Source organism: Microtus pennsylvanicus, chromosome 4 (assembly GCF_037038515.1).
Source record: "Microtus pennsylvanicus isolate mMicPen1 chromosome 4, mMicPen1.hap1, whole genome shotgun sequence".
NCBI classification, from domain to species: Eukaryota; Metazoa; Chordata; class Mammalia; order Rodentia; family Cricetidae; genus Microtus; species Microtus pennsylvanicus.
Genome location: NC_134582.1, coordinates 38,699,154 through 38,726,771, shown reverse-complemented (window position 1 = coordinate 38,726,771; position 27,618 = coordinate 38,699,154). Strand labels below are relative to the sequence as shown.

The following is a 27,618-nucleotide window of genomic DNA, read 5'->3' as shown; positions in this document are numbered from 1 at the left end:
CAGGACACAGCAACATGGAAAATTATCCTCAGAGAAATATGGATAGAATGGGATATATCCCAAAAGAAGACCAAAAACAAACAAAACAAAACAAAACACCAAAAACCTCCAAATCACTGAGATTGGTTCCTAAAGCTGAACTTGCTGGCCATCCCTACACTGACTAACTGGCTAACTCTCACAACCTGTCTAGCTCTGCTCCTGCAATTCTCACCGCCTTTCTAAAGTATGATGCCTGGTGTAAGGGATCACCAGTCTTTCTCCTCCCTGAGACAGAGTCTCACTGTGTGGCCCTGGCTGTCCTGGAACTTGCTCTGTAGACCAGGCTGGCCTAGAGATCCTCCTGCCTCTGACTTGGTTGAAGGTGTGTGCTAACACACCTAGCAGGGAATACCAGTCTTTATTGGCAGGCTTTCTGACCATGCCAGAAGGAGAAGAAGCATGGTATCTGCAAGGAAACACTGTCAAGGAGATAATGGGAATATTCGCAGAGATGTCTGGAGAGATCATATTGAGGATGTGTAAGGATGTTTAAGTGGCATTATGGGTAAAAACAAGGATACACACATATACATGCATGTATATTGATGTGCATATATATGTATATATACATATGCATATGTGTGTATAGCCTTCATATATATGTATGTATGTGTTTGAGGACTTATCCACAACTGAAACAGGAAATTTTAAAGTCACTGTGACCAATGAAGCTCCCAGAGCTATCCTTAGAAAAGCTCTATTTATCTTTCTCAAACATGATGCTTTTTAGTTCTAAAGTTTCGATGTTATTCAACCGTACCCTCTTTTTCTCACAAATGAATTGATTCTTTTAAATGCACTCAAACAAAGATTAACATCTAAAATTAAAATGCAACGCTCACACTAGTCAGAGAGGAGGGAGATACAGAAGATAACAGGAGAAATGCCAGGAAGACTATTTACACATGGGAAGCTCAGGGCTGACCAGAATCTGGGAGAAAGCAAAGAAAGTCCATTCTCAGGCTGGTTTGTTGTTGTTGTTTGTCTTACGATTCTGGGTAGAAGAGGACATGAAAATTCCAACTATTTTCTGATCATTATACTTCTTGAAGTTGGTCAGTGAAAACAAAACAAAGCAAAACAAAAAACCTCAAATTCAGCTCAGTAATGGTGGCACGCACCTTTAATCCCAGGATTGTGGGGAAGAGCAAGCAAATCTCTTAAGTTTGAAGCCAGCCTGCTTTATAGAGCAAATTCCATGACAGCCAGGGCTACACAGAGAAAACTGTCTTGGGGGGTGAGGGGAGGAGAGAAACAAACTCTTAAATTCAAGGCAAATTAATTTGGCAAATTAATTGAACCATTATGAAATCTTCATTTTAAATTCAACTGATACATTCAAGCATACAATACAGAGAAGCTACTGAAATCTTAAAATGAAAAAGGGATTCGATTCACCTAGTAACCCCTTCCCACACAGCAGGCTGTCAAACAGGGGTGTGTTTTACAGCCAAACCTCCTGAGGATTCCATCACCACAGGTGGCGTCTCCCTTTCCCTTAAGGAGGCAGGCAAGGGAATGCCAACCACAGTCTACTTACCATTTCCCTATTTCTCTTTACCCCTCCTTCAACTGTCATTTTCCTCAGTGAGACCCTCGGACACAGCAGACTTCTATTTTTGGAAGACATGAATTCCAGGGTTAGAAACATTGGAATTGGATCTGCATTTGAAATCAGAGCTACCACTTGGCTGTGGTTAGATCAGGAGAGCAAGTCAGTGTGCCTCTTCAAACCCCGGCTACTCTATATTCAAATCACAGGTCTGCTATGAGTAACAGAAGCAACAGCAGAGGTGTGTGACACGGGGTCTGGTTCACAATGAGCAGTGGGTATTTGCTGTCCCATTAACAAGGACAGAGTATAATCGTGGTGGAGCAGGCAAGGGCAGGAATCGTCTATTCCAGAAAAGAGGAGGTAGAATAAGGTTCTCAACCTGTGGGCTGTGACCCCTTTAGGGGCTCAAACAACCCTTTCACGGGGGTCGCATATCAGATGTTTTCATTATAATTCATAACAATGGCAAAATTACAGCTCTGGAGTAACAATGGAATAACGTTATGGTTGGGGGTGAGCACAGCATGAGGCACTGTATTAAAGCATAGCAACATTGGGAAGGTTGGGAACCACCGCTCTAGAGGAACAGAGAGTGAGATTTGCTCTGAGGAAATAAGATGATCTCCTCTTTCCACTGTCTGTCCGTGGAGTCATTCAGTGGGTGCCGTGAGCATAGCACTATATACACTGTCTCTCGGCAAGGCTCTCTTGAATAAAGCAGTTTCCAGAGCACTTAAATGTGAGCTCACTCACCTAAAGTCCACTCATAGAAGTTCAGATACAAATCAACAACATGAAAGGAGACCTATCGGTCTTCACTATGCGTCCAGCTAAAGGTTAAGATGGCGGAACCTGATGTCCGAAAGGAACCTCAGCAAACTGCCCTGTACTGACAAAACAGACACTCCCCTTCTCACGGGCCGCATTCCCAACTTCCCAGCTCAGATTCCCAGTCTAAGGGCTTTGAATTTTCCGCAGTGCTTCTCTGTAACCTCATCAGACAGAGAGAATCTACCAAGTCTTGTGTCTTGTCAGCGGCAACATCTGCCTGTCAAAGGCAGCACACACGAGAATCACGCCTCCCCACTCAGGCTGGGCTTTCTACTTCCTTTCAGGCATAGGCCAAGTGAAGTCATCGGGACAAAGCAGAGATGTAGCCAAACTGGACAAGACTGAGGACTTTCTTGGGGAAAAGAAAAATGTATTGTTTTCACTTTTTGGTTAAGACATGTTTTCTGGTTGACCGTGCATAGATCCACATTATTATGCCTAGGTTTTATTTATCTCCCTGGCAGCCTTTTCCACACATTTGCTGGTCCCCGTCCTTCCCCCATGTAGTCTGCTTCTGCTTCTTTGATATATTCTTTGAGCTTCTCTGTCCCTCTCATACGACCATCTCTACTTCCATGTCCTACACCCCACACACACACGGGGGTGGGGGGGATGTTGGGTTGGAGGAGACAAATCTAAATCTTGATTTCACATGACAGGAAATGTGATATTTGCCTGAAACTTCTTTGTTTAACATCTCTAGTTACATCTATCCTCTATGAATGTCGTAATTTCATTCTTTACGGCCGAATATATGTGTATCAGATATACGCAAAAAAAACCCATGTGGTACCTACACACGTATTCAACCATGTCAGCTGGTTCCGTGACTCAGCTACTGTACACAGCCCAGCAAGCACTGATGCGCAAGCCTCTCTGTGGTGTGCCACTTAGACTTCTTTGGGCAGGTCAATCTGGACTACATGGTGTGGTTCTATTTCTCATTTTCTGAGGAACCTCTGTGACCCTCTTTGGGAGAACTGGGAAGTTATTTACAGTTTGTCTCCTTGATGGTTCTCCCCTGCTTAGAATGACAACTTTGACTAAAAGAAACAAAAGCCTAAACCTTTCTGCACCAGGTTGTTTGAGATGGGGTGGACCTTTAATTTTCACCTTTAATGTGAATGAATAGAAAATGATCAAAGAAGACTTTTGACCCCAAGAGACCATGCAGATGCTCTGAGGTTGAAAGATGGCACCAGGCTGTAGACTCACTAGACTCTGGACAAAGGGAGATAAACAGAAAAGTCAGGTCGGAAGTATCCTAGAGGAGACAGCATCTCTGTTCACTAAAAGATAGTCCTTACCCGAGGAACTACAGAGACCCCCAGTGCCCCACCCCAAGGCAAATTAGGTTGCTTAGTGCCTTTATAAACTACAATGCACCACAAATCTCAGGGCCCCACATTGACACCATGCATCCTGGGATTGTTCTGTCAAGGGTTAACAGGCAAAGTAATGTCATATAGTATTCTATTTCTACCATACATTACTTCAAAAAGTGGGTGGGGAGAGAGGGCCCTTTAAATAATCTTCCTGGAATACCATCTTTCACAACTACGGTTTTAATAGAAGTTGTATATCAATCAAATAGCATAAGCTCATGTTCTGTGTCAAGTGTGTGTGTTCTCCTGACAGCTCCTTATCATCCAAGATTGGCACTATAGGTAATTCATTAATTCACACATGCAAACCTCATTCTGGTCTTTAAGGAACACTTGACATGTTTACCTAAAGTTATAAAAAACAGACTTATTAAAATTCCTCCAAAGTAGAAGGCTCTAAATATAATTTTCATTCCCCAAAATTGTATTGTCCCAAATAAATATACCTATAGCTGCCCAAATTAGTTGAGCAGAGCCCAAGAAAAAACAAAACACAGGTCTCTGTCTAGGTCAACTGGCTAGACTATGCAAGTTCACTGGGTTTCTCTAAACAGAGGCAGAGGAACGCAAAGGAAACAGGTAAACCACAGAACAGACCAGAATATACACACTCCATGGCAGACCCATCCTGAGTTCCTCTAGGTTTCGTGCACATGGCTATCTTTATAGCTACCATAATTGTTTTGTGACAGCATGATATAAAATTGTCTTCTGAGAAAGTATTTTATGTTAAGTTTCGAGCAAAAAGGAAGCTGCGGCTGTGGGCGGTTGGGTGTTTCATTCAAGGAGAACAATCAGTACGGAGCAGGAAAGTATTTCTTTTCTAACTTTAGACTGTCGTGCCTGGTGTTACCTGGCCTGCAGGCACTATTCTTCCATGTTTATTTTGACGGAATCTACTGTCTATGATTTCACACTTGGGTCTGGGTCTCATCACATTCAACATAAATATCCAGCATAGGCAAAATTACAGGGGTGGTTGATAACATTTGGGAAATTTATAAACGGTCTGTCCTGAATGTTATATTGCTTGTCCTTTAAAAAATGGTATCCCTGTTTATAGCCGTCTCTGTCAGAGAGGCAAGAGTTCTAAGACAGTCTATACCTGCTATTTTCGTTATGGTTTCTATTGCTGTGAAGAGACAGCATAGAATGACTGGCAACTCATATAAAGGAAAACATTTAATTCAGGTGGCAGCTGGCAGTTTCAAAGGTTCCATCTATTGTCATCATGGTGGGCACTGGTTGTTCTTCTAGAAGACCTGGGTTCAATTCCCAGCACCCACATAGCAGTTCAAGTCTGTAACTCTAGGCCCAGGGAATCTGATGCCCTCCACTGGCCTCTAGGGGAACTGCACGTATAGAATGCACAGACATATACAGGCAAAATACCCCTCCATATGAAATGAAAAAATAATAAGACTTAGAAGGCATCTCCCTATACTTTCTTAACATTCTTCCCCTCCTCCTATTTCTTAAATATTTATTCAGTGTTTATTATTAGCTTTGTGTTCTGTTATAATAGGAGATAGTTTTTTTAAACGTACATGAGGTTTTTATTTTAAACTTCTACTTTAGTCTAAAGTATAAAAATATAAGACTAACAACCACTTGCCCCAACACACATACTAAATAAAAGTACATTCCAAGGAACTAGTGAGTGTATGCTCAGAGAACATCCAAGAAGTGGGTATTCATCCTAGCTTTTGTGTGACTAGGATTCAGCAAGGAGCTTGAAATTATCCAATGTGAACGTGGTGGTGCCATGGGATGGTCTTTCTGTACACTGTGTGTATGTATCGTTCTCATTGGTTGGTAAATAAAGCTGCTTTGGCCTATAGCAAGGCAGGATAGAGGTAGGAGGGAAATCTAAGAGATATAGGAAAAAAAGGAGCAGGAGTCTGGGAGATGCCAGCCTGCTCCTGAGGAGGCAAGGCATGCAAAAATTGAAGTAACATGCCACAAACCACATGGCAAAAAATAGTTAAGAAATATGGGTTAATTCAAATGTAAGAGCTAGTTAATAATAAGCCTGAGCCATCAGCCAAGCATTTATAAGTAATATGAAGCCTCTGAGTGGTTATTTGGGAACTGGCAGATGGGAGAGAAACATCTGGTTACAGTGGTAAGAGATCTGAAAGAATTTGCTTAGGTGCAAAGAGCAAGCACTTCTGGGGAAGCACAAGTCGAACATGGCAAACAGAAGGGTCTGCCTAAGGGATCATGGGAAAAGTGAGAAATCAAGATTGATGTTTCCAGAGATGCGCTCTAATGGAGCGATCATCAATAAAGATTTGAATAGCACTTTAACATAGTGTAGTACAGATGACCAGATATGGATCTTTCAGTTTTCATACAACCTCCAGGGACAGAGATCCATCCTAACAAGGCACACCACACACAGTATAAAGGCATTCTCTGGGCGTCAACTCCTGCAGCGTGTCCGCTGGCCTCCAGAGGTACAAGGTGGCACGAGCGCACATGCACACACACACAATGAATGCACAAATAAGTAAATAAATGGATATCAAAGAGACAAACACAGCACACAGTCCCTTTTGTAGAAGCACAGAAAATGAGAACAGTTTTATGTGGCGCATACCTGAGAATTGAAATCGCAAAGTATACTGAACCTGAACACTGATGTACAAAAATGCCGCACCCCAAACTCACCCAGTACACGGCTTCCCTATGAGAATGCCTCTGAGATGCTGCAGTACAGCCCATGCCAGACATGCTACACATTCGCAGCTGAAATGTTGCATGCAATAACAGTAAAGGGGTATTTAATAACTAGCATCCCACTAGATTCTCAATAATCACACAGTAGACACAATGATGCTGTTAGGTAAATTATGTGTCTTACCAGGTTACGGGTTCATAACGTAGAACCACCGTGGGCTGAAAGGCAAAACAAACAACAGAAAACCAGCTCCCCTTTCTCTACCAAGCAGCGTGATCCCCATGTCTGAGCGTGGACATTTGTTGCTGACAACCGCCATCAAACAGAGCTTTATGACCTGGCTCCACTCCAGACAAAGCCACAGAAAGCGCTGCAGGACATTCTTGGAAAGGATTCAAGTCCCACATGCAGCCTGATCTCCTAAAACTTCCCCACCTCGCACGGCACACTACACTGCAGACAGCTTGGCTATAACACTAACAGTCTTGCTTGTTTTACACACACACACACACACACACACACACACACACACACACACACACACACACAGAGAGAGAGAGAGAGAGAGAGAGAGAGAGAGAGAGAGAACACACACACACACACACACAGAGAGAGAGAGAGAGAGAGAGAGAGAGAGAGAGAGAGAGAGGAGAGAGAACAGCTGCCTTCTCTTACAAGGCCAATATCCAAATGCAAGCCCACCTCCCACTTCCTACAGCAGCTGCCATTGCTGCAGTTTCGTTCTTCCAACTCCCAACTCTTCCTCCAAAGAGAGGAGAAAGTGCTCTTCCCGTGGGTCACTCCCGGCCCTGAGCTAAGCCATGCCAGATGCTAGGCGCAGCTAGTATATAGCCCGACAAGACTAGCTTCTCCCCACACTGGGGCAGCAAAGCAAACATACATTCTGGAGTAACAATCATCTCAGTCCCCTTCCATAACCAGCAAAGTAAAAAGGAGGAAAAATGAAGAAACTTAAAAGCAAATAGTACGTTATTTAACCCTTCCGTCTACCATTCCTCCTGCTCCTACAGCTCTGCCCCACTCAATTCTAACCTTTCTGTTCCTTTCATGCACTTTTCTAGCTTTATTCTTTTAACACACCCCACCTCACACACACACTTCCTTGTTTGGAGTGTTCTTTCTTCCTTTTGAAGTGTGCTGGGTTTTCTGTTATAAATACCCATTACCCTGCAAAGCTTGTTTTCGCAGCAGAATGGCCACGGACCTGTATTTTAGGATGAGCTAACCAAGACCCTTTCTCACGATTATGCAAAGTAGAATCACTTCTATGATGTACTGCCATTGCCACTCTTCCCTGGCATCCATGAACCTCACTCCCACCCTGACGTCCCCCTGATCTGCCACAGAGAAGTTATTCCCACGGAAGGAGTAATAGACAGGAAAACAACTAGAAACCCCCAAGAGGTAAGCCTGGGAAATCAGCTACATGTAACCACAAGGTGTTCAAGTACTAAACCGAACATGAGCGCAGTCCTAAGAATTAAGGGGCCAAAGAGACATGAAAAGGAAGGGGTAGGTGATAAAACCCGGGGAGCAGAAGCTGTTTCGAATGCAAGGCATGACAGCTCACGTGACTCATGGCTTTCGGTAACTGCTCATAGCCACCATGACAGTGTCTGTGGAAAGACTAGGTCGAGAAAAAGAGACCAGGGCTGATGAGAGAGCTGAGGGCTTGCCCCCCGAAGACCCACGTTTAACCCTGGAATCCATGTAAAGCCAAAAGGAGAAAACCAAGCCCTGAAGGGGGTCCTCCACATCCACAGGCTCACAGGGACTTACTCATGTGCATGCACTGTAAGAAGAAATAAACATGGGCTGGAGCAATGGCTCAGTGGTTAAGAGCACTGATTCTTCTTCTAGAGGACCCAGGTTCAATTCCCAGCACCTACATGGCAGTTCACAATGTATGTAACTCCAATTCCAGGAGATCTGGCACCTTCACATACATGCAGGCAAAACACCAATGCACATAAAATAAAAATAAATATAGGAAAAAAAAACTAAAAAAACAATAAACAAATACACCTAGCAAAAAGAGCATACTAACAGCCTGAAGAACCCTTGATGCTAGACAGCAGACAGTAACACTGGAGAGTTGCCCATGGCTTTTTAGCTATGTGTCAAAGCAGAGTCCCTAAGAAAGAGAACACAAGTTCCAGATCTCACGGTTCTCTCTGCACAGGCAGAGAGGGGGTGGAAATACAACTCTTCCGGGTTCTGAGTTTCTTATTCCTGGCACGTGCGGTCCTTCCCAAGCACTCCCAGCGGACCACCAACTCTCCTTTGTCACCACTGTCACTCAGGACTCTCCAACTCACTTAACAGAAGCCAGAGTGTCCGGAAGAGGACACACTGGCTGGCCCCCAAATCCTTTGAGGGCTAAAGAATTTCCCTGTAGGGTGCAACGTTTTATTTTTTCTCTCAGCTTCCTGAGCCCTCTCATTCCTGAGCCCTCTCATTCCTGAGGCCAAATACACAACTCAAGGGACCCAACACGCACAAGGGACCCAATCAGTGTCCGAGTCACTGTGTATAGGATGTGTGTTTCCTGCGCTTGTGTTGTCTTTCCTGTACCCTCCTCCCTCCCAAATCCCTGTTCCAGACTTGAAATGTGTGACTATGCACAATGCTGGGAATGCATAAAACCCAAGAGGCTCCAGCTTCAGCCCTGACAACCAGCCTGGGCTGCAGCCAGGGTATGGTGTGCCCTCTGCTTAGCAGGCTCACGCCCTCGGGCCTGCTTCAGAGCTCCCCAAGGATGGCAGGGCTGAGCTGAGGAGAGTGCAGCACTTGGCCACCAGCCACAAGGTACTCAGTTTCAGTAGAAATAACATGGACCCCAAATTTACCCAAACGTGTAGTATTTTCTCACTGGGCCCTTTACAGGGAAGGATCGCCAACTCTTGTCCTCTCTATAACTTGGTGTCTTCCTATCTCTGTCACTCTCCCTATATAGATAGGCTCTTGTTATCACAGTGTTCCCTAAAAGTGCTACCTGGAGTTCTCTAGGAGTCTGTCAGACATCTCCCTGGATTACACAATTCTCCCTTTCTCCAAGACAGCTTCATGGGCACTAATCCTCCAATAGTCACTTACGGTATGATTATTCATAAGCCTTCCTGGGCTCACCCAATGACTGAGGCTCTTGAGGACAAGGCCCAAATCTAACACCAGAAAGCAAGTACATCATCAGGTGAAGAGCAGCCATTCAGAAAACGCCAATGAGATTGGGGAGTTCACAGGGCAATATGAAGGTGACTACATTTAAAGGCTGTGGAAGCTCAAGGTTCCTCGGGAAAAACCTCCCATTTAGGTTATTATGTTTCCATTCTCTCCTGTTTTGTCCAGCGGTCTGTAAGCAGCAAGGGTAAAAAGGCAGAAGCTCTGGACAGGGGATTGCCCATCTAGGTAAGGGCTCCAAGTCTGTCTCAATGTGGATGGCATCAGTGTGTGAGTTCTCAGAGCGCAATTATTCCGGCTATAAGATCAGGTTATAAGCTAACACCGGTGTCTTAAAGGGCAGTGGTGACACCAGGAATACGTGTAACCTTTCTCCTGCCCAGCCGAGAAACGCAATGTTCAGTAAGTAGGGGCTGTTATTTTTATGGACAAGTGATCTTGCTGTAAAAGGCTCTAAAGATATTGGCAATCACATGGCTGAGTTAGTCCTACCAATAGCACAGCATCACAATTTAGCTTTTACAGCCAGAGCCCAGGTTCAGGTGGGAGTTTCTTATTTTCAATTATAGTAACAAGCAGCCATTAAAAATAAAACCCCAGATCCAGCTGTAGTGATACTCATTACAGTACGAACCCAAGGGAGGCTGGGCAGGATCATGAGTTCAAAGCCAACCTAGGCTATGTAGTGAGACATTATCTCTAGAATCAAATTAAAAATCTCAAAATCTAGAGGAAGAAACAGACCTTCCCCAACACACACACACACACACACACACACACACACGGGGTGGCGGGGGATACTTCATTGGTTTAAACCCCAGCACAGCTGATCTCAAGCCACGGGCTGTGAACAGTTGCTGGGAGAGGAGAATCACTGTTTACTGAGGACATAGACCCTGGTAGATTTCCCATGCTTCAGCAGGTGCCCCGCATCCATGCAGGTATAGGCATCACTAACTGGACTTAGTGGATCATTAAAAAAAAAAGACACGAAGTTATGAGCTGGTGTATGGGAGGAGCTGGGGGTGGGAATGAGGGTCATATATGATATTTAATTGTGTGTATGTATAAATTCATTTTTTACATGAAATAAATGAAAGTTGGCATCCAAAAAGCATCCAAAAATGGGGAGGGGGGTCCTATAAGTACTTTTCTCAATGAAATTGACCACAGTAGGGTGTGTATGTGGTGTGTGACACACTAGCTACATACACCACATATCTTGGAATTTAGTCAAAAAACTTTAATGAGGACATTTTGGTAACCAAAATGACAATTAATTAAAGTTATTCCTCAGGCTACATTGTTACAATGTCTTTTTCTTACACTAAGGTATATTCACGATCTCTTCTTTCTTTAAGGTGGAGGTTATCACACCAAGAAAGAAAGACAGTCATTCTACATGGCAGCACAGAAAAATGAAAGAAACAAACACACACACACACACACACCTCATCTGTGGAATAAAATGTTAGAAGGGTCTGGAAGTCATAGAGTACAATCTTTAATTAGGGGATGAACTCTGCCCTCTGCCTGAGTCCCTAAATTATGATGTGACTGTGTCTCTATGATGAACAGCAAAGCTATTTCATTTATCTTTTGTGGGGGGGGGGGGGAGGGGGGAGTCTCACTTGCGTAGCCCTGGCTGACCTGGAACTTGCTATGCAGACCAAGCTAGCTTCAAACTCACAAAGATTCCTTTGCCTTTGCCTCCCCAGTTCCGGAATTAAAGGATGCTCCACCAAGCTCTGCTTCTCATTTTCTTTGAGAGGGAAAGCAGAGACCTTGGGCACAGACTACCGAGCACTGAACGTGGAACTCCTATCCTGTCCATCCCCAGGAGAGACGGAGAGTCAGACAGGATGAGCCCATGTTTGTGGAGGATGCCTCAGCACTGTTCTCCTTGTCCAACTCAACATACCCTGGGAGGCCAGAGAAGGGGAAAAGACGCCTGTCAAACAGTCTTCCCACATTCTCTGCAACTTAATCTGCCCCACTGCAGTGGTCTAGTTTAGAAAGGAGTTGTAATGGAAGATTTAGCATCTGGTTCCTCAGAAGAAGCCAGAAGGGGAAAAAGCTGTGGGGAGGGGAGCGTGAGCGTGTCCCTCCACCTAACTTCTAATCAGCCTAAGTGATACTGGCTCTGAAACATGACAAAAACCTCCAAATGCACACTGCGGAGAAGTGGAGCCCTCGCTCGACTTATTCATTGTATTCTTTAGTACCTTAAATACAGTTTATCTTCCTGAGATTGGTTTGTGTTTTTGTCGCTGGGCTGGAGAATTGAGGGTGGGGTATAGCAGTGTTCCAGGAGCCCAGCTGAATGTCAGACAAGGGCAAAGGGCAAGGCCTGCTCTGCCGAGTGCCTCTGCTTTCTCCTGATTACTGCATCGAAGCCAATCTTCTGGTGGGGCTGAGGGATTAGTTAAGTGGGTTCAACTTACCCCTTCTGGAAGCCAGTGCCAAAGCAGAAATGAACTCCCTCATCACCAATATGGGTGCACTCCCACCAATCCTAGTCTAAAAACCGAGCACCCAAATAAATTAACTATGATTTCCCCCCACATTAGACAATGGATCTACCATCTTTTAGAAAATGAAGGTTCTCTCAGACATTTCAGTTCTTCACAGACCTTTAAGTTGCATACCATATGCTCAGTAATCTCTTTTGTGTACACAAAATCCACTCAAGACTTGAGGGGCAAAAACTGATCACTTTTAGGTTTTTTACTGCTTAAGAAATACGAAATTTAAAGTACTAACTGTTCTTCAAAATAGAAGCAGGGAGGATTTAAAAGCAGCATGTGAATGACCTATACTACAGAAACGTTCAACACACTGTAGATTTGGGGCGGCTGGAGACAGGGTTTCTCTGTCCTGTGGAGCCTGTCCTGGAACTAACTCTTGTAGACCAGGTTGGTCTCTAACGCACAGAGATCTGCCTGCCTCTGCTTCCCAAGTGTTGGGATTAAGGGCGTGCACCACCACCACCTGGTCATTGTAGATAATTCTACAAGTTTCTATTTCTTATGGAGGAAGGGTAAAGAGTCTAAAAAGAAAAGCTAACGAAACCTCTAGGCACTTTTCAACTGACTCCTATCTCGAGAAGATGTTTCCAGATTGTTGGCAACAACCTCTTTGCCGTCCATCTCATTTGTAACGCATTCATTGCTTTTATCCATTTGATTGTTTAGATGTTGGGGTGCCAGAATTTCATTGAACACAGTTGTTGCCAAGTAAGCTTGGGAGCTATTGTTGGGGAGGTGCCTGGCTGTCTGCGTACACAGGAAGGTTAGAGGAAGCAGTCTTTGGCAGCAGGCAGAGCGCTTGCCTTGGGGCCCCCAAACTGCTATTCTGAATTCCCATAGTCACTCATTAACACCCCCAAGTCACAGTCAATGCCCAAATGCTATATCCTCTCCATAAGTGTGTCTAGTAATGGTTCTAAGCAGTTGTTTTCACTGTTTGAAGAAGTCTGGGGTGTATCTCAGTGATCTAACGGTAGGCTAGCCATAAGCAGGCCCTAGGTTTCATCTACATCTCGGCAGGAAAAAAAAATTACTTAAAGAAATAAAATACGAGGTTAAAAACAGCACCTTGTAGATCACATTGCATTTTATCAGTAATAAAATATTTACTGAAAATTGTGGTTTTAAATTTTTAATGTTGAGTCCCAGTTGGGGTTTATTGAATTTCCTTATGCTTATTCTCACTGCACATGGAAGAAAAATTCCACTAAATGGAGGTGGGTTTTTTTGGGTGGGGGTAGATGTTTGCTTTTGGTTCCAATAGACCACAAATTATGATAAGGTACAACTTAAAGTCCCCAACCAGAAATCCCCAAAGTTAGGGGCTCCTCTGAAGGGGGCACTGAGCCCTTTTCCAGCAGGGAAATTCCTATGGATGCTTTTCCTAGCCCAGTGTGCTCTGTAAGCAGTAGGTGCAAATTAAGGTGGCTGTTCACATGTCCTGGGCTGGTGACGCAAAGAGCCAGTCCCTGAACAAAACATAAGACAAAAAAAGCAAAACACAGCCCTTCTCAACATTTCATTTCCCATGGGGACTCTGAAAATAGCAAGTGTAGACTTCCCGCAGACAAATAGACACACATTATTAACCAGATTCTCAGCTTAAATGCTTGGGTCTCTATTTAGTCAGGGTTCCTTAAAACAAAACTATATTCTCTTCTCTGACTCAGGCAAGAAAACCAGAGGGGCAGTGTGATTCAGAGAAGCATCTGCCAGAGAGAATTAATTAACTAACAGGGAAGCTAATAAGCGTGAAACCATTTTGGTTGAGGCCAAGACTGGAGCAACAGCCAGGGCTCTAGAACCCTGAGTGGCCCAGTCTGTTCGCCTGTGAACTGCGCGGGTGTGAACTGCGCAGGTGTGAACCGCGCAGGTGGCTCTTAGTGACTCCAGTACGGACTCGCACCAGCCTAAGCTGCTATCAGAACAGACTTCCCCTGCTTCAATCTCTCCTTCTAGAAGCAAGGTCTGACTCTAAATAAAGCCCAGGGTATACAGAACCTGTGGAGATTCCTAACATTTTCCTAGCGTATTTGTTCTTCTCTGGATTTTATTTTGAACAGTAACTCACCGAAGGAAATTCCTATAAAGCACCTATTGTAGGCAAGCACATTCTAGGCAAAGTGAAGGCTCCTTGCCCACATCATAGAACCTTGACTGCAGTCGGTAAACTGGCTGGGCTGAAGGAGTTGGGTGGAAGGCAAAGAAGACACATTGTTCTATCACAGCTTTGTTTCCATCACCTGGTTTAAGATTGCCACCTCACCAATAAACACATACTTCCTTTCAGTACATCACTTTGATAAGGGGAACATCCCTCAAACATTCAGACACATCCTTGATGCCTCCTGACCAACGACTGCTGGAACGTTCCCCATAGGAATCCTAATACCCTGCCAGTACCACTTCTGAGAAGACACTCCATCCTCCAGTACCACTCCTGAGAATGCACTCCACCAGGTAACACTCCTGAGAACACACTCCACCAGGTAACACTCCTGAGAACACACTCCATCACTCAGCACTCCTGAGAACACACTCCACCAGGTACCACTTCTGAGAACACACTCCACCAGATAACACTCCTGAGAACACACTCTACCAGGTAACACTCCTGAGAACACACTCTACCAGGTAACACTCCTGAGAACACACTCCACCAGGTAACACTCCTGAGAACACACTCCACCAGGTAACACTCCTGAGAACACACTCCACCAGGTAACACTCCTGAGAACACACTCCACCAGGTAACACTCCTGAGAACACACTCCACCAGGTAACACTCCTGAGAACACACTCCACCAGGTAACACTCCTGAGAACACACTCCACCAGGTAACACTCCTGAGAACACACTCCACCAGGTAACACTCCTGAGAACACACTCCACCAGGTAACACTCCTGAGAACACACTCCACCAGGTAACACTCCTGAGAACACACTCCACCAGGTAACACTCCTGAGAACACACTCCATCACTCAGCACTCCTGAGAACACACTCCACCAGGTAACACTCCTGAGAACACACTCCATCACTCAGCACTCCTGAGAACACACTCCACCAGGTACCACTTCTGAGAACACACTCCACCAGGTAACACTCCTGAGAACACACTCCACCAGGTACCACTTCTGAGAACACACTCCACCAGGTAACACTCCTGAGAACACACTCCACCAGGTAACACTCCTGAGAACACACTCCATCACTCAGCACTCCTGAGAACACACTCCACCAGGTAACACTCCTGAGAACACACTCCACCAGGTAACACTCCTGAGAACACACTCCACCAGGTAACACTCCTGAGAACACACTCCACCAGGTAACACTCCTGAGAACACACTCCATCACTCAGCACTCCTGAGAACACACTCCACCAGGTAACACTCCTGAGAACACACTCCATCACTCAGCACTCCTGAGAACACACTCCACCAGGTACAACTCCTGAAAACACACTCCACCATTCAACACTCCTGAGAACACACTCCACTTGGCACTTTTTCCAATCTAGTTCAAACAGTGATCCAGACTTTGCTCGAAAATCTTAAAACAGTTTATACAGAGGATGCAAACTGTTTCCTTACTCAGCTCCGAACTGGATGGACCCTTGAAGCACCTGTCCTTATCTTTAAGCATCTATTGGAGGCAAAAACCACTGAATTTTTAAAACCGAATTGCCAGCGGATCAGAAGCCTCTTAAGACGCCCAGACTCTGTCAACAGTATGTTTTCTTCTGTGTAAATTCCAAATGCAGCATCATTAATCCAAACAATAGCTCTTCAAATGGCAGCGATGCCAGAGAAACCTCAGACGAAAGGTCAGAAGGACTTGCCTAAAGTCCAAATGGTCGCTACTACCTTCAAATCTTTTATAAGTACAGCAAGATGATCCAAGTTCACTCTCCCCTTCACCGAGGAAAAACCCAGCCAGGGAATGGAGGAAAAGGTTTTGCCTGAAAACTGAACAAAGGGCTTAACAGTCCTTTGCTTAAAATACTCAAGTTGGTCCAGGAGATGTAGGACTGCGGGCCCTGCTCCTGCCTCAGACGCACTCCATAGAAATGAAAGGAGAAGCTGAAGGATGAAACAACTCCTGATAATCCACATGACACTTGGTGGAGTCCCTGACAATCTCATATACAATGGCTTACTTGAAGTAAACCACTGGAGTAGCTGCTTCCAGATCCAAGGCAGGATCACGAAGCCGAATGGACTCCAGCGTGGCAGGCTATCACATGTGAACTGATATTAACAAACCTCTTTCTAAAGCTCTGCCACTCAGGTATTCTGAACGCCATCAATCTAAAGACCTCAGATGCAATCTCCCTAATTATCTTTAAGCGTGGAAGTGTGTGTGTTTCTCATTCTCGGTGCTCTTTCCTTGGATCTCACCACTTATCTCCTGGCACTCACCGAATACTAATGGAAACTGGACGTTTTTCCGGAATGTTCCCTATAAACAGACGCACCTTCATCTACCTCTACTGCAAAAGGCACTTTGTGCTACAACCCCGTGGGGATGTCGCCTGCTGGATCAGCTGGTGCAGCCTCAATGAAGATGGAACATTGAATTGGGAAACCCACTCCAGGCACCTCCCCTGTGCCTGCTGCATTGATTTGTTCTGAACAGTCACAGACAGATGTTTGCTGGCATCCGGGAACCAGAGAGAATTGGGGAATGTCAAAGCTCGGAAGGATACAAGTTAACTCACTTAATGACTCAAGGATAGAAGTAAAAAAATATAGCTGAAGTGCTCAGAATCTGTTCTTGTAAGAGACCTTCTAGGAAAAAGGGCTTAGTGAGCTGCCTAACAGAACAGAATAGAAGGACAGATAGAACATACCAGTTTCTCTGAGACCCTCATAATGTAACCAGAAGGGTAAAAGTCATGGAGGAAAGAAGATGTCCTCAGATTTTAGATTACTTGCAACAGGAAATCCACATACAGCCTGCACCCAGATGAGGGATAGTGGCGATCAGAGTGTCCTGGCACTTACCTGAACGCAGCACCGGGCTGTGAAGTCACGGCTTTCATTTCTAAATCAAACTGTGTGTCCGAAATGCTGCAGCCTTTGTAAGTAGGATTTGATAAAGGGTCTGTGGCTATTAAAGTTCCACTTGAAGAGAAAAGATGTTGCGATTTAAATTCCCATATGCCCTTCCACCAACCAGCTTTCCATTAAAGCTAGGTGCACAGTGTCTGCCCTACAACAGAAATGGACAATACTCCCTCAAATGCCAGAAATGTCTGTGACTGGGATGGGTGTTTATAGATTTTATTTTTCGTAATCTTAACTTTGCAACATTTTATTTTTGTGGTATTCGAAAGAGAAGTCTAATTTAAAAGAAGTCTTGTTACAAAAAAGGTGGAGAAGCAACTGAAAAAGATTGTTAGGACTGCTTTCTGGCCTTCACAGAGTGCACGCGCGTGCGCGCGCGCGCGCGCACACACACACACACACACCAATCAAATAATTTTCAAAAAGACCTCATCCTCAGATGGCTATCTGCTAGTAACCAGCTAAGTCACTCCAACTTGGTTATTTTAATTGTCTTAATGACTGGTTTTACATCAGAAAATGGTATGACTAGATATACATTGCAAAAAAATGTATATTTTTTCAAAGAATGCACGTTTTGTTATTTGCTAAAGATAAGCAATGCAAACATGTTAATAACCAAATGGGTTAGAAAAATTATCAGTAGCAGTACTATTCAGTCTTAATTTTCTACTTCCTTTTTTATTCAAAGTGATATAACAACTTATTTCTAAAAGGGCCTAATTAAGTGATTTTGTTTTTCCATTTGAGCCTTACCAAACACCGAGTTAATAAAAATTACCCCATCAAATTTCTCTGAGCCCAACTGCAGCCTTCTTTAATGGCCTCCAACTATCTCCTTTCCTCGAGAGCGCTCACCACTTGTAGTATCTCAATCACTTCTCCTACAGATAAAATTCCACAATTCCCAGGGCACCTCACAAAGAACAGATACTTATAAAACCCCAAAGAAAGCAAAATCTGAGACTTGGCCAAACAATACCATACACTCTGTGTAACTCTCTGTGTAGCAGCAGTACCTGGGGTAATTCACGTAGCCACTTCCAAGCAGTCCGATCCGGAAGTAATTCCTCCCTGATGGTGACGCAGGCTAAAGAGGTGACTTCAACTCCTGTCCTACAGCTGCGGGGCTTACTCACTGATGTAACTAACCTCTACACTTTAAATCAATATAGTTTCCTGAACAGCTTCTCTTCTATATGTCTGCATCCTTAAACAAAAGCCAGCTCACTCACTTATTTTTTTCTTTATTTCTTTCCTATTTTTCCTCTGGCAGTAGGCTAAAGGCAGGCCTAGAAGAAATTTGAGGGCTGGAGAGATGGCTCAGTGGTTAAGAGTGCATACTGTCCTTGCAGATGGCCTGAGTTTGGATCCCAGCACTCGAATCAGGAGGCTCCCATTCCTGTAACTCCAGCTTTGGAGGGATCTGACACCTTTGGCCTACACAGGCACATGTGTGCGTACACACACACATGCACACACACAATTAAAACAAAAGTAACTGATTTTTTTAAAAAACTAGAGTACACCCCTCCCTTAGCCAAATAAAGACAACTTGAAACTCAAAATGAATGACAGTGATGATTATAACACTGTAAATATTTTTTAAATTGTCAATTTTATTGATACTAAAAAGATTTTGAAGCAGAAGGCAGCAGAAGTCTTATAGTGATGAATGCCAATATCATTTTAATGATAGAAAAAAACTGACAATTTAATAAACACCAAAGCAATTGATTCTGTCAAGAATCATGGACAGAGGGGCTGGGAAGACAGTTCAGTGGTTAAGAGCACTCACTGTTCTTCCAAAAGACCAGGGTTCTATTTCCAGTACCCACATGGTAGCTCAGAAACATCCCAAGCAGACACATGGTATACTCACATACCATGCAGGCAAAACACCCATACACATAAAATAAAACAATTTTTTTAAACTTTTAAAAAGAATTACTGGCAGAGACTAAAATTTCTGAACAATTTGTTGGAAATTAACTAGTTATGCCTACTTACAATAGGGAAATCTGGTGGGTACCACCAGAACTTGGTGATTCAGAGCAACATTGGGAATCAGGATACAGGATGCCATGTACCTACTAATCTATATTCCTGTCAATGTGTGTGTACACACACACACACACACACACATTTCTCCTGAAAATACCCAGGTTACCAATGGAAATATATCTTCCAAATAATAGCAGGCTCCTTTAAAACATTGAGAGGGAAAGTAAGGATAGAAACAAGACCAGTGTAGCAGAATGTTAGGATCAGTGAAGTGAATGTCACTGGCCATTATCCTGTAGCTGTCTGAACTGTGACTGAAATTTTTAGACTTAGGGGGAACATTAACATTAATAGCCAAGGCTTTTAGATGAAGAATATAAATAAAATTGTCTAGAAGGGTATAGAAAATTACTGAGAATCACCAATGTATTTTGGGGGGTGGGGGATAGACAAGGCTTCTCTGTAGCATTGGAACCTGTCCTGAAACTCACTCTGTAGACCAGGCAGGCCTCAAACTCACAGAAATCCACCTGTCTCTGCCTCCCAAGTGCTTGGATTAAAGGCATGCGCCACCACCATCAGGCAAAATAATATATTCTTGTATCCTCTCCAGAAGAGAGGGGACCTAAAGTCCATTCATTTGGTTAACTACCTGCTGAGAATCTATCTGGTTGTCAAACCTGAAGATGGCTTTGCAGGTGAAGGGTCTTGCTGCCAACCCTGATGACTTGAGTTCAATGCCCAGGCACTTTATACATGAACTGTCTAACCTTTGTTAAATTCTTGTTGGACTTTAAAATTTAAAAAAACATTTAAAAATATCTCTATTAAAAATTCAATGTACAGACTCTTTAGAGAGCTAATAAATATATCAATGCCCTTGAAATAAAACTCTCAGGTGGTGTGGTTTTAGGTGACACGGTGGGAGGACTCATGTCTCATCTCACGCATTAACAAGGAATACTGTGGCATCTTCAGAAACAAGTTCATGTGACATCATCAAAATTACTAAGAGCCTCCAATCAAGTCCTACACACTCCCAATCTTACCATTCAGCACAGTGAGCTGAAAGCAAAATCTTGACCTTTTCCCCCTCTTTAGGGGAGAAAGTATTTCACTTGGATTTTTCAATTCAGCAATATTACAATTCTGATCTAATGAGTGAAAAGTTTTATCCCTCAAGAGCAGAAGGAGTAGACTAATGCAGGGCAATTAGAGAAAAGGGTGGCTTTCCTCTTTGAAGATAGGAGGTGAATACTTGATGCACTAGTTAGAATCCTAGCATAGAACCCCAACATAGCTCTAGACAGAAACCTAGTATCTAGCTTGACCTCTACTCTATCTACAAGCACGTTGCATGACTTCATGGCCACAGATTGCTGTTTTTCTTCTAGGCACTGAGATGAAATATGTAAGCTTGCAGAATATATTCCATCAGATGCCCACACCATGGACAAAGCTAGTGAAGGCTTCTGATTTGAAAGAGATGAACCCAACAAACATCTCCCCACCTATCAGATTTTCCCAAGCTACAGAATTCACATAGAGCAGTCGATTGTTTTGAATTCCTCGTGCTAATGCAAACTCTATTTTTCAAAATTCCACATTCCTGAAACGGTTCCCTGTGAGAGCAAAGCACCAAGAGGCTTGACTGCCAATCATCAGTGAGAAGAGAAGACAGACATTTTCTATATCGAGCCTTAACAGACGGAGACATTCTCCTTATTTTAATGCTTCTCATCCCCCATCAACTTCCCCATTGCAGAGACCCCAACTATCACACTTCCAACTAACTGAATTCAGTAGTTCAGCTTCTGTATCCCATTCTCATGATATCTCAAAAAACACGCTGTCATCTCCCCAAATGGTCATAGGATGCAAAGCCTTGAGAAAGTGGTAGCCTGTGTCTTACAAGGTAGGTATTCCCACCAAGCTCACTCAAAGGAGGAAACTTGTCAGAATACTCTTAGGACAACACGACTTGGGTTCTGGCATTTCCGCATCAGTCATGGCCCCCCTCCATGGGTGCTTTGTTCCTATGTCAAACGTGCTAATGAGCTTTTTATTACTCTCTGAGCTCCTAGATATCATCTGTGAACTGGAATTTCCTCTAGAAAAGAATGTTGACAGAATTCCTTAGCTGCTATGAAAGTTACAAGTAATATCTCTATGAAAGTTACAGTTACCGAGTTGCCAATGTACATGAGATAAAATATACTGGATTTTGAGACAGTATAGAATACCATAGTTTTGATGATTTCAAGCCTATTTCGCCTACATCTTCTTTCTATTATCACTAATAACTTATTAACTAAGTTCTACAGGACCTATCGAGTGAATTCCTAAGTTACATAATGCTGTTACCTCACTGGCATATCACAACTTCAAGCACAGAACGTTTATATGATTTGCTAGCTTTCGCCTTAATGGGATTCTAACAAGCAAAAATAAAAAGCATCACTTCCAGCATTAAACTTTCCAAACTCTGAGGGGGAAAAAGCAGAAACAAACAAACAAAACCCAAGAATAAAAGACATAGGATCAGAGAAATGGCTTAGAAGTTAAGAGCAAGTGCAGCCGAGGACCCATGTCAGGCAGCACACAACTGCCTGGAACTCAAGCCCTAGGTGATCCAGCCTCTGGCCTCCGAGGCACCTGCAATCACATGAACATATCCATTTACAGCCACACACACACACACACACAATTACAAATAATAAAATATTAAAAAAACCGAAAGACATTTCCATATACTAGAAGTGATGGGGTGACCCAGAATCTTTTGCTGACTTGTATTAGTACGTTTTATTCAATCCAGTTAACTTTATATGACTGCATTATGTCCTCCAGTGTTAGGATCATGGAGCCTACAGAACTGACTTTAGGATCCATGTTCCAGAACTAGATGGGCAGATACTAGCACACAACAACCAAGGTTGGACAAACGTGCCATACACTCGACCAAGTCAGTCAGCTTCCAGGTACCTCCAAACGGAGCATTCCATTTCCATAAACTCCCTACAGGAGAGGCTGCAGGGTCTGTCCGCTTATCCAGAGGGTCCGTACATCAGCATTCAACTTCAGATTCATGCACGGGTATATACACATGTTCAAGGTATCAATACTTAAAAACCCTTTAACTCGAATGGAAGATACTTTGAAATGCTATTAAAGCAAGGAGGGACTGATTTGTGAGCTAAAGACTATAGAATTATAAATTAAATATAAGTAACATTTTTGTAAGGGAAAACATCCATACAGATCTTCAGGGAAAAACAAAACAAACCCCCCAAAACTCCAAGTCGGGCCTGGAGCCAGATGCTCTGGGCTCAAAGCCAAGCTCTACCATTCCCCTAGGTGACCTCGGTAAATTTCTTAACTTCACAGCTATAAAATAGATAGTATTAAAGTATCCAGCAAGGAGGGGAGGCAGAACTTGGGGTAGCTAAAGCTTACAAAGTGAGCCTCTATTTTTGGGCTTAGACTGTATGTAGCTAGTTTGGCATATTCAAATCCTTAGAAGTGGCCACAGAAGAGGAAAATCGCCAGGCAGAGAGTTTCGGCTGCAATGCAGTAAATCCATTTCCATGTCCACCAGAGACAGTTGGCAAGGAGATTAAACAAAATGAGGAATGTAAAGCCTATGGCATCCAGCACACAGTAGGTACTCAGTAAACTTACTGCTAAAATTAAGGAGACAACCTTATGCTAGAGTTGGCGAGTAATATAGGAAGAGTGTGAGACCACGAACCAGGCTGAACAGATCAAAGCCTCACGCAGCCACATTCCTGTGGCTAAACACACCACCAAGGCCATCACTGCCCAAAAGAAGGGCTGAAAGAAACATGAAAAGTCATAAAAATTAGGTCAGGAAGAGCCACAGAACAAACAGATCTACAATGTTGTTTGCCAAACCCACTATTCCAGAACCAGAGCCTAAGAACTCTCCTGCAGAGAAGGGAGAGGAGGAGCCTAAAGAGAAAAGGGGAGAGTTGGAGCTAGCACAGACCAGACAAACCTGCAGAACCTGGAGATGCCCACGGGAGTGTGTGAGTGTTCCACGACTGTACTTCTTGTGCCTGCACACCTTGAAACAGTTTCTCGGCAAGTTGTACAAGAGGCAGAATTTTGTGCTCCTTTTCAAAGCACAGGGGACTCTCCATGGTGGTTGTGGGCAGAGCATGCGTCACTACCACAGTGTCTCTCCACTTCCACCAATTTGTGGAAAAAGTCCTTCCCTGGTGGTCTTGAGACTTCCTCTTGACTCCAGGGCTGAAGGGCTCCCTGATATTCTCAGTGGTGGTCACCTTGGCACAAGTGCCAGAGGTGTGGGAAACCCCACATTCATTTCTAAGTCTTCCTCTTCCTCCATCACCAATACAGACCTAACTCCCTTGACACCGGAGACCTGCCAGGACCTGAGACCTGCAGGCACTGGAAGGGTGCCGGGATGTGAGAGCTGGCAGGATCTGCCCCTCTAACATTAATTTTGTCAGTGTGCAAGGCAATCTGAACTCTGCAGTAATGCCATGAGACGATGTTCCTCAGAAGAGCAGTGGTTCTTGTGGGAGACTATGCATCTTCAGACTGATAATTCTGTCAATTTCATTTCGTTTTTGATAGTCTGAATCCAGCTGGGAGGCGGTGGTCACGCACTCCTTTAATTCCAGCACTCAGGAGGCACAGGTAGATGGATCTCTGAGATCTACCTGTGCCAGCCTGATATACATAGTGAGTTCTCAGAGAGCCAGAACTACAAAAATAAATAAATAAACCCTGTCTCGAAGAATTAAAAAAAGAAAGGGTCATGATCAGTTTGTAAAAGGCTGTCAAACAGCATGCTGTATATGCTCTATGTGAAACAGCCCTCACTCTAAACAGTGATTGGATTCATAGTGGCTTTCTGCTTCTAACAGCCCGTACAAGAGAGCGATTAGAAAGCTTCTGTATTGTTATTGATTGGCCTAAACACTGATTTTATGAAAAGTATCTGTAACATTGCTGGGTAGGGTTTGCCTCGGAGGGGGGAAATGAGTGGTCCTGATCCCTCTACTTTATGGAGAGCAGCAGAGCAGAGCAAACAGGCTTCTTTGAAACACATTATTTGGGGACCTGGTAAGTTGTACTGGTTGGTACATACATGTAACACTGTATGAGGAGCGAATGCTGAAGACATCCACATTGGGGGAAACTACTGAGATACGTTCATGTCTTCCTATAATCATTTTCAATAACTAGCCACACACCCAAAATGCCCTCAGGTGTCTCTCTTAGGCTAGGATGCACGGCGCATTGCGAAGAGAAGAATGAGACCATCATGCTACCTGCATCTGTCACAAGTGTGAAAGCAATGGCCATCTCTCTCCATCATTGTCAGATCCTCTGAAATCCTGTTTTAAGTTCTAAATTATCCTAAGGGAGAACCCAGGAACTGATGCGAGGAATGAAATGGACATTTCTCTGTGACATCTAAGTTGAGAAGATGCCAGCTAGCCTTCCACCTTCCTTTCCTCTTTCAGTCTCCTGTCTCCTTCCACCACCACCCTCATCCAGACGGATGTCAGAAGCAGGGTCTGCTACTTTTGGATGGAAAGGCACATGTATTTTTGAAGTAATATTTATTTGAAAATTAGTGCCAAATCCATCCCCAATCATCTATGTTATATTTGGCTGCTCCAAATCCCTAGATTACAAATCCAATTTTAACCATCGTAAAATTCTGTTACTCTCAGAGATGGCCTAGCAGGGCTCTGACCGTCAGAACCAATTCTCCTCATCTAAACACCCGCTGCTGTGAAACAGGAAAGAATTCACAGGATGGAGAGAGGAAACCTAAATGTACATGCAAGATTAGAAGTTCTCAGGCTAGGGATGGCGCTTGGTGAGGTCGGTATGTTTGCTTACTAGGCGTGAGGCCTCATATAGAAACCTGCTACAGAGGGGGGAGAGAGAGGTGGGGAGACACAAACTGCTCTCTGGCACTGTGAGTGTGTGTGTGTGGGGGGTGATATTCTGAACCATTTGTCATTAATGCAGTTAAAACTAAACGTCATTTTAATTGACACCGGAAAGAATCTGGAGCTAAATATTTGACTCACTGAATGTAATGGTACTTCTCCACTTTCAGAAATTTTGTGCCAGACAGTTCAGGAAAAATAACATATGGGGACCAGGATAAAGTGCTTTCCATACCAGGCATCGTGGTACACATTTGGGAGGCAAAGACAGGCAGATCCATGGACTCTGTGGCCAGATAGCCCAGCCCAATCAGCAGGCTCCAGACAAATGAGACATGTATACACACACGTGCACACACAGGCTTGCACATGTACACGCACACTTAAGAGATACCTAAATGGTCTAATTGTTCCTTTAAGGACACAAGATACTCAAATTGTACTATAGAGTAGACTGTTCCAATGGAAACAAACAAAAATGACAAATAAACAAACAAACAAAAAACGATCTCTAAATAAAGCTCTACTTTGACCACAGTCGCTTTGAACATTCAGCTTTGGAAGGACTCCTCCACACTGACTTACATTGCTAAGTCTGAAATCTCCTAAGAATACATTTGAATGACATCAAATGCGACCATCCAGTCAAGAAGGCGGATGTCCGTGCGGCACTGCTATAGCAGCAAAAGGTCCAGCTTACCGTGCCTTCCTTTGCAAGATGCTCCTGGATGGAGCAAGTCTGCATCAGATCAGAGTTGAAGGACATGTTAGGGCGCCAAGATAGGCTCCCCTAGATCGGCCTCTGACACAACCAAGATCCTCCAAGTTTCCAACTTCCAGTAGAAGAGCGCACCAGAAAGCCATATTGAGTGCAGGTATTAAATATAGAAAACACGCTGAGTTAAAACAGGACTCCTTCTTCCTGCCCATTTCCTCAAGGAAACACGAGGCCACACCCAGCCTTGTTCATAACAAGGTACTTGTGCGTGGATTCTGGGATATGCAAGAAAACACCAGGCACTAAATATAGCTGCAGGTCTAGAGCAAACGATGAACAAAGTTGACTGACTGAAGATACATGAAGAAGACAGAAATTCCCTGTGAGAGGAGGCAGAACAAAGGTTGGTACAGTTACACTGTACTGGGCTGGATACCACAGAGCTTCCTAAAAAAGCCCAACTTAACTCCTGTCCTGCTCGTAGGCTCTGCTCCACACTTCTGGAATGTTCAGGAGCAGATGAGTCTCCTCCCACTGTAAAAGGTGCCATATAACATTCGAAGCAAAAATGGACTCCACTGAGAAAGGAAACCAACCCAGAGAACAACCCATGCTCTCCTCATCCTCCCACCCATTTCGTGGGTTCTTTAAAAGGTATAATTACAGTACCCGCGGCAATAAATCAAAGAAGTATCCACCTCTAAATGAATTACCTGCCTCCTGTTACTTAGATTCCAATAACCAAACACATGGAGGGATATCATTTTACTTGAGAATTAAATCTGACTTGGCCATGCAAGGGACTTAGTTTCTTCTGCTGAAGTAATAGGAACATCTAAAAGCGAATGAGCGGTATATACTTGAATGGAATTTAGCTCTTGAGAACTTCAAATATTCAGTAGTACCTATAGGTACCAAAGGAGGAAGGGTAAATGAGCTGGCGAAGGCGGGTGTCCTCTAACAGCACAGCACACTGGTGTCTCCCTCGCTGCTCACCCTTTGCATGATGGGAATACATGAGGAGACGCAGAGCCTGCAGAAGCTTGTCTTCACTGCAGCTGGGTCTGACTGCTCCTCCAGAGAGACGACATGGTAAAACGACTTTTGCCACTTGCCTTTTGAAATCAGACCACTCAGAGGGGCCATCCCTTCGCTCAGAATCACAGCTGACACACTGACGAAGTTGGCTCTGACCTCCACGCACACGCTGAAGCCATGCTAGCTCCCACATAACCTTCACATACACACTGACAGATAAAACTGAGAACCACTTGAGGAACTCAGTCTATGTGACAGCAGCCATCAGGATAGCACACTCAGCCTCACAAACTCAGAAAACAGGTGCTGCGTGGTTGAGGAAGTTGGGTCACAGGCACCGGGTTATTAAGAACAAAATATACAGTAAAATGCCAGCTTAGGTTTCAATGCCTCTTGCCGTCTAAAGACACAGACATTCCCAAATCACACTGCAGGGTTTTTCAAACTTTTTTCCTTTTTCTCTTTTTCTTTCTTTTTCCTTTTTGGATGACAGCAATGTTTGTGGAAAATTTAATTCTTCTGCTTCCATCATGAAAAAACCATTAAGTAGCGAAAAGCCATGTACAGATTCTTAGCATTTTTGCATATTTCACTCCAGTCTTTGC

General features: G+C 43.9%; 1 protein-coding gene across 3 annotated transcripts in view; it reads right to left on the bottom strand.

The window, feature by feature from the left end:
- The window catches only part of Mcc (MCC regulator of Wnt signaling pathway), a 378,701-nt gene that overhangs the window by 149,533 nt on the left and 201,550 nt on the right, over window positions 1-27,618 (bottom strand). Inside the window, exon 1 of one of the 3 annotated variants that reach the window (XM_075968727.1) lies at window positions 25,958-26,111. The exons of the other annotated variants lie outside the window; for them this stretch is intronic. Coding sequence (XP_075824842.1) covers window positions 25,958-26,023 — 66 coding nt within the window. The 5' untranslated portion in view covers window positions 26,024-26,111. Of the gene's footprint in view, window positions 1-25,957; window positions 26,112-27,618 lie in introns of those variants that run through there. 3 annotated transcript variants of the gene reach the window in all.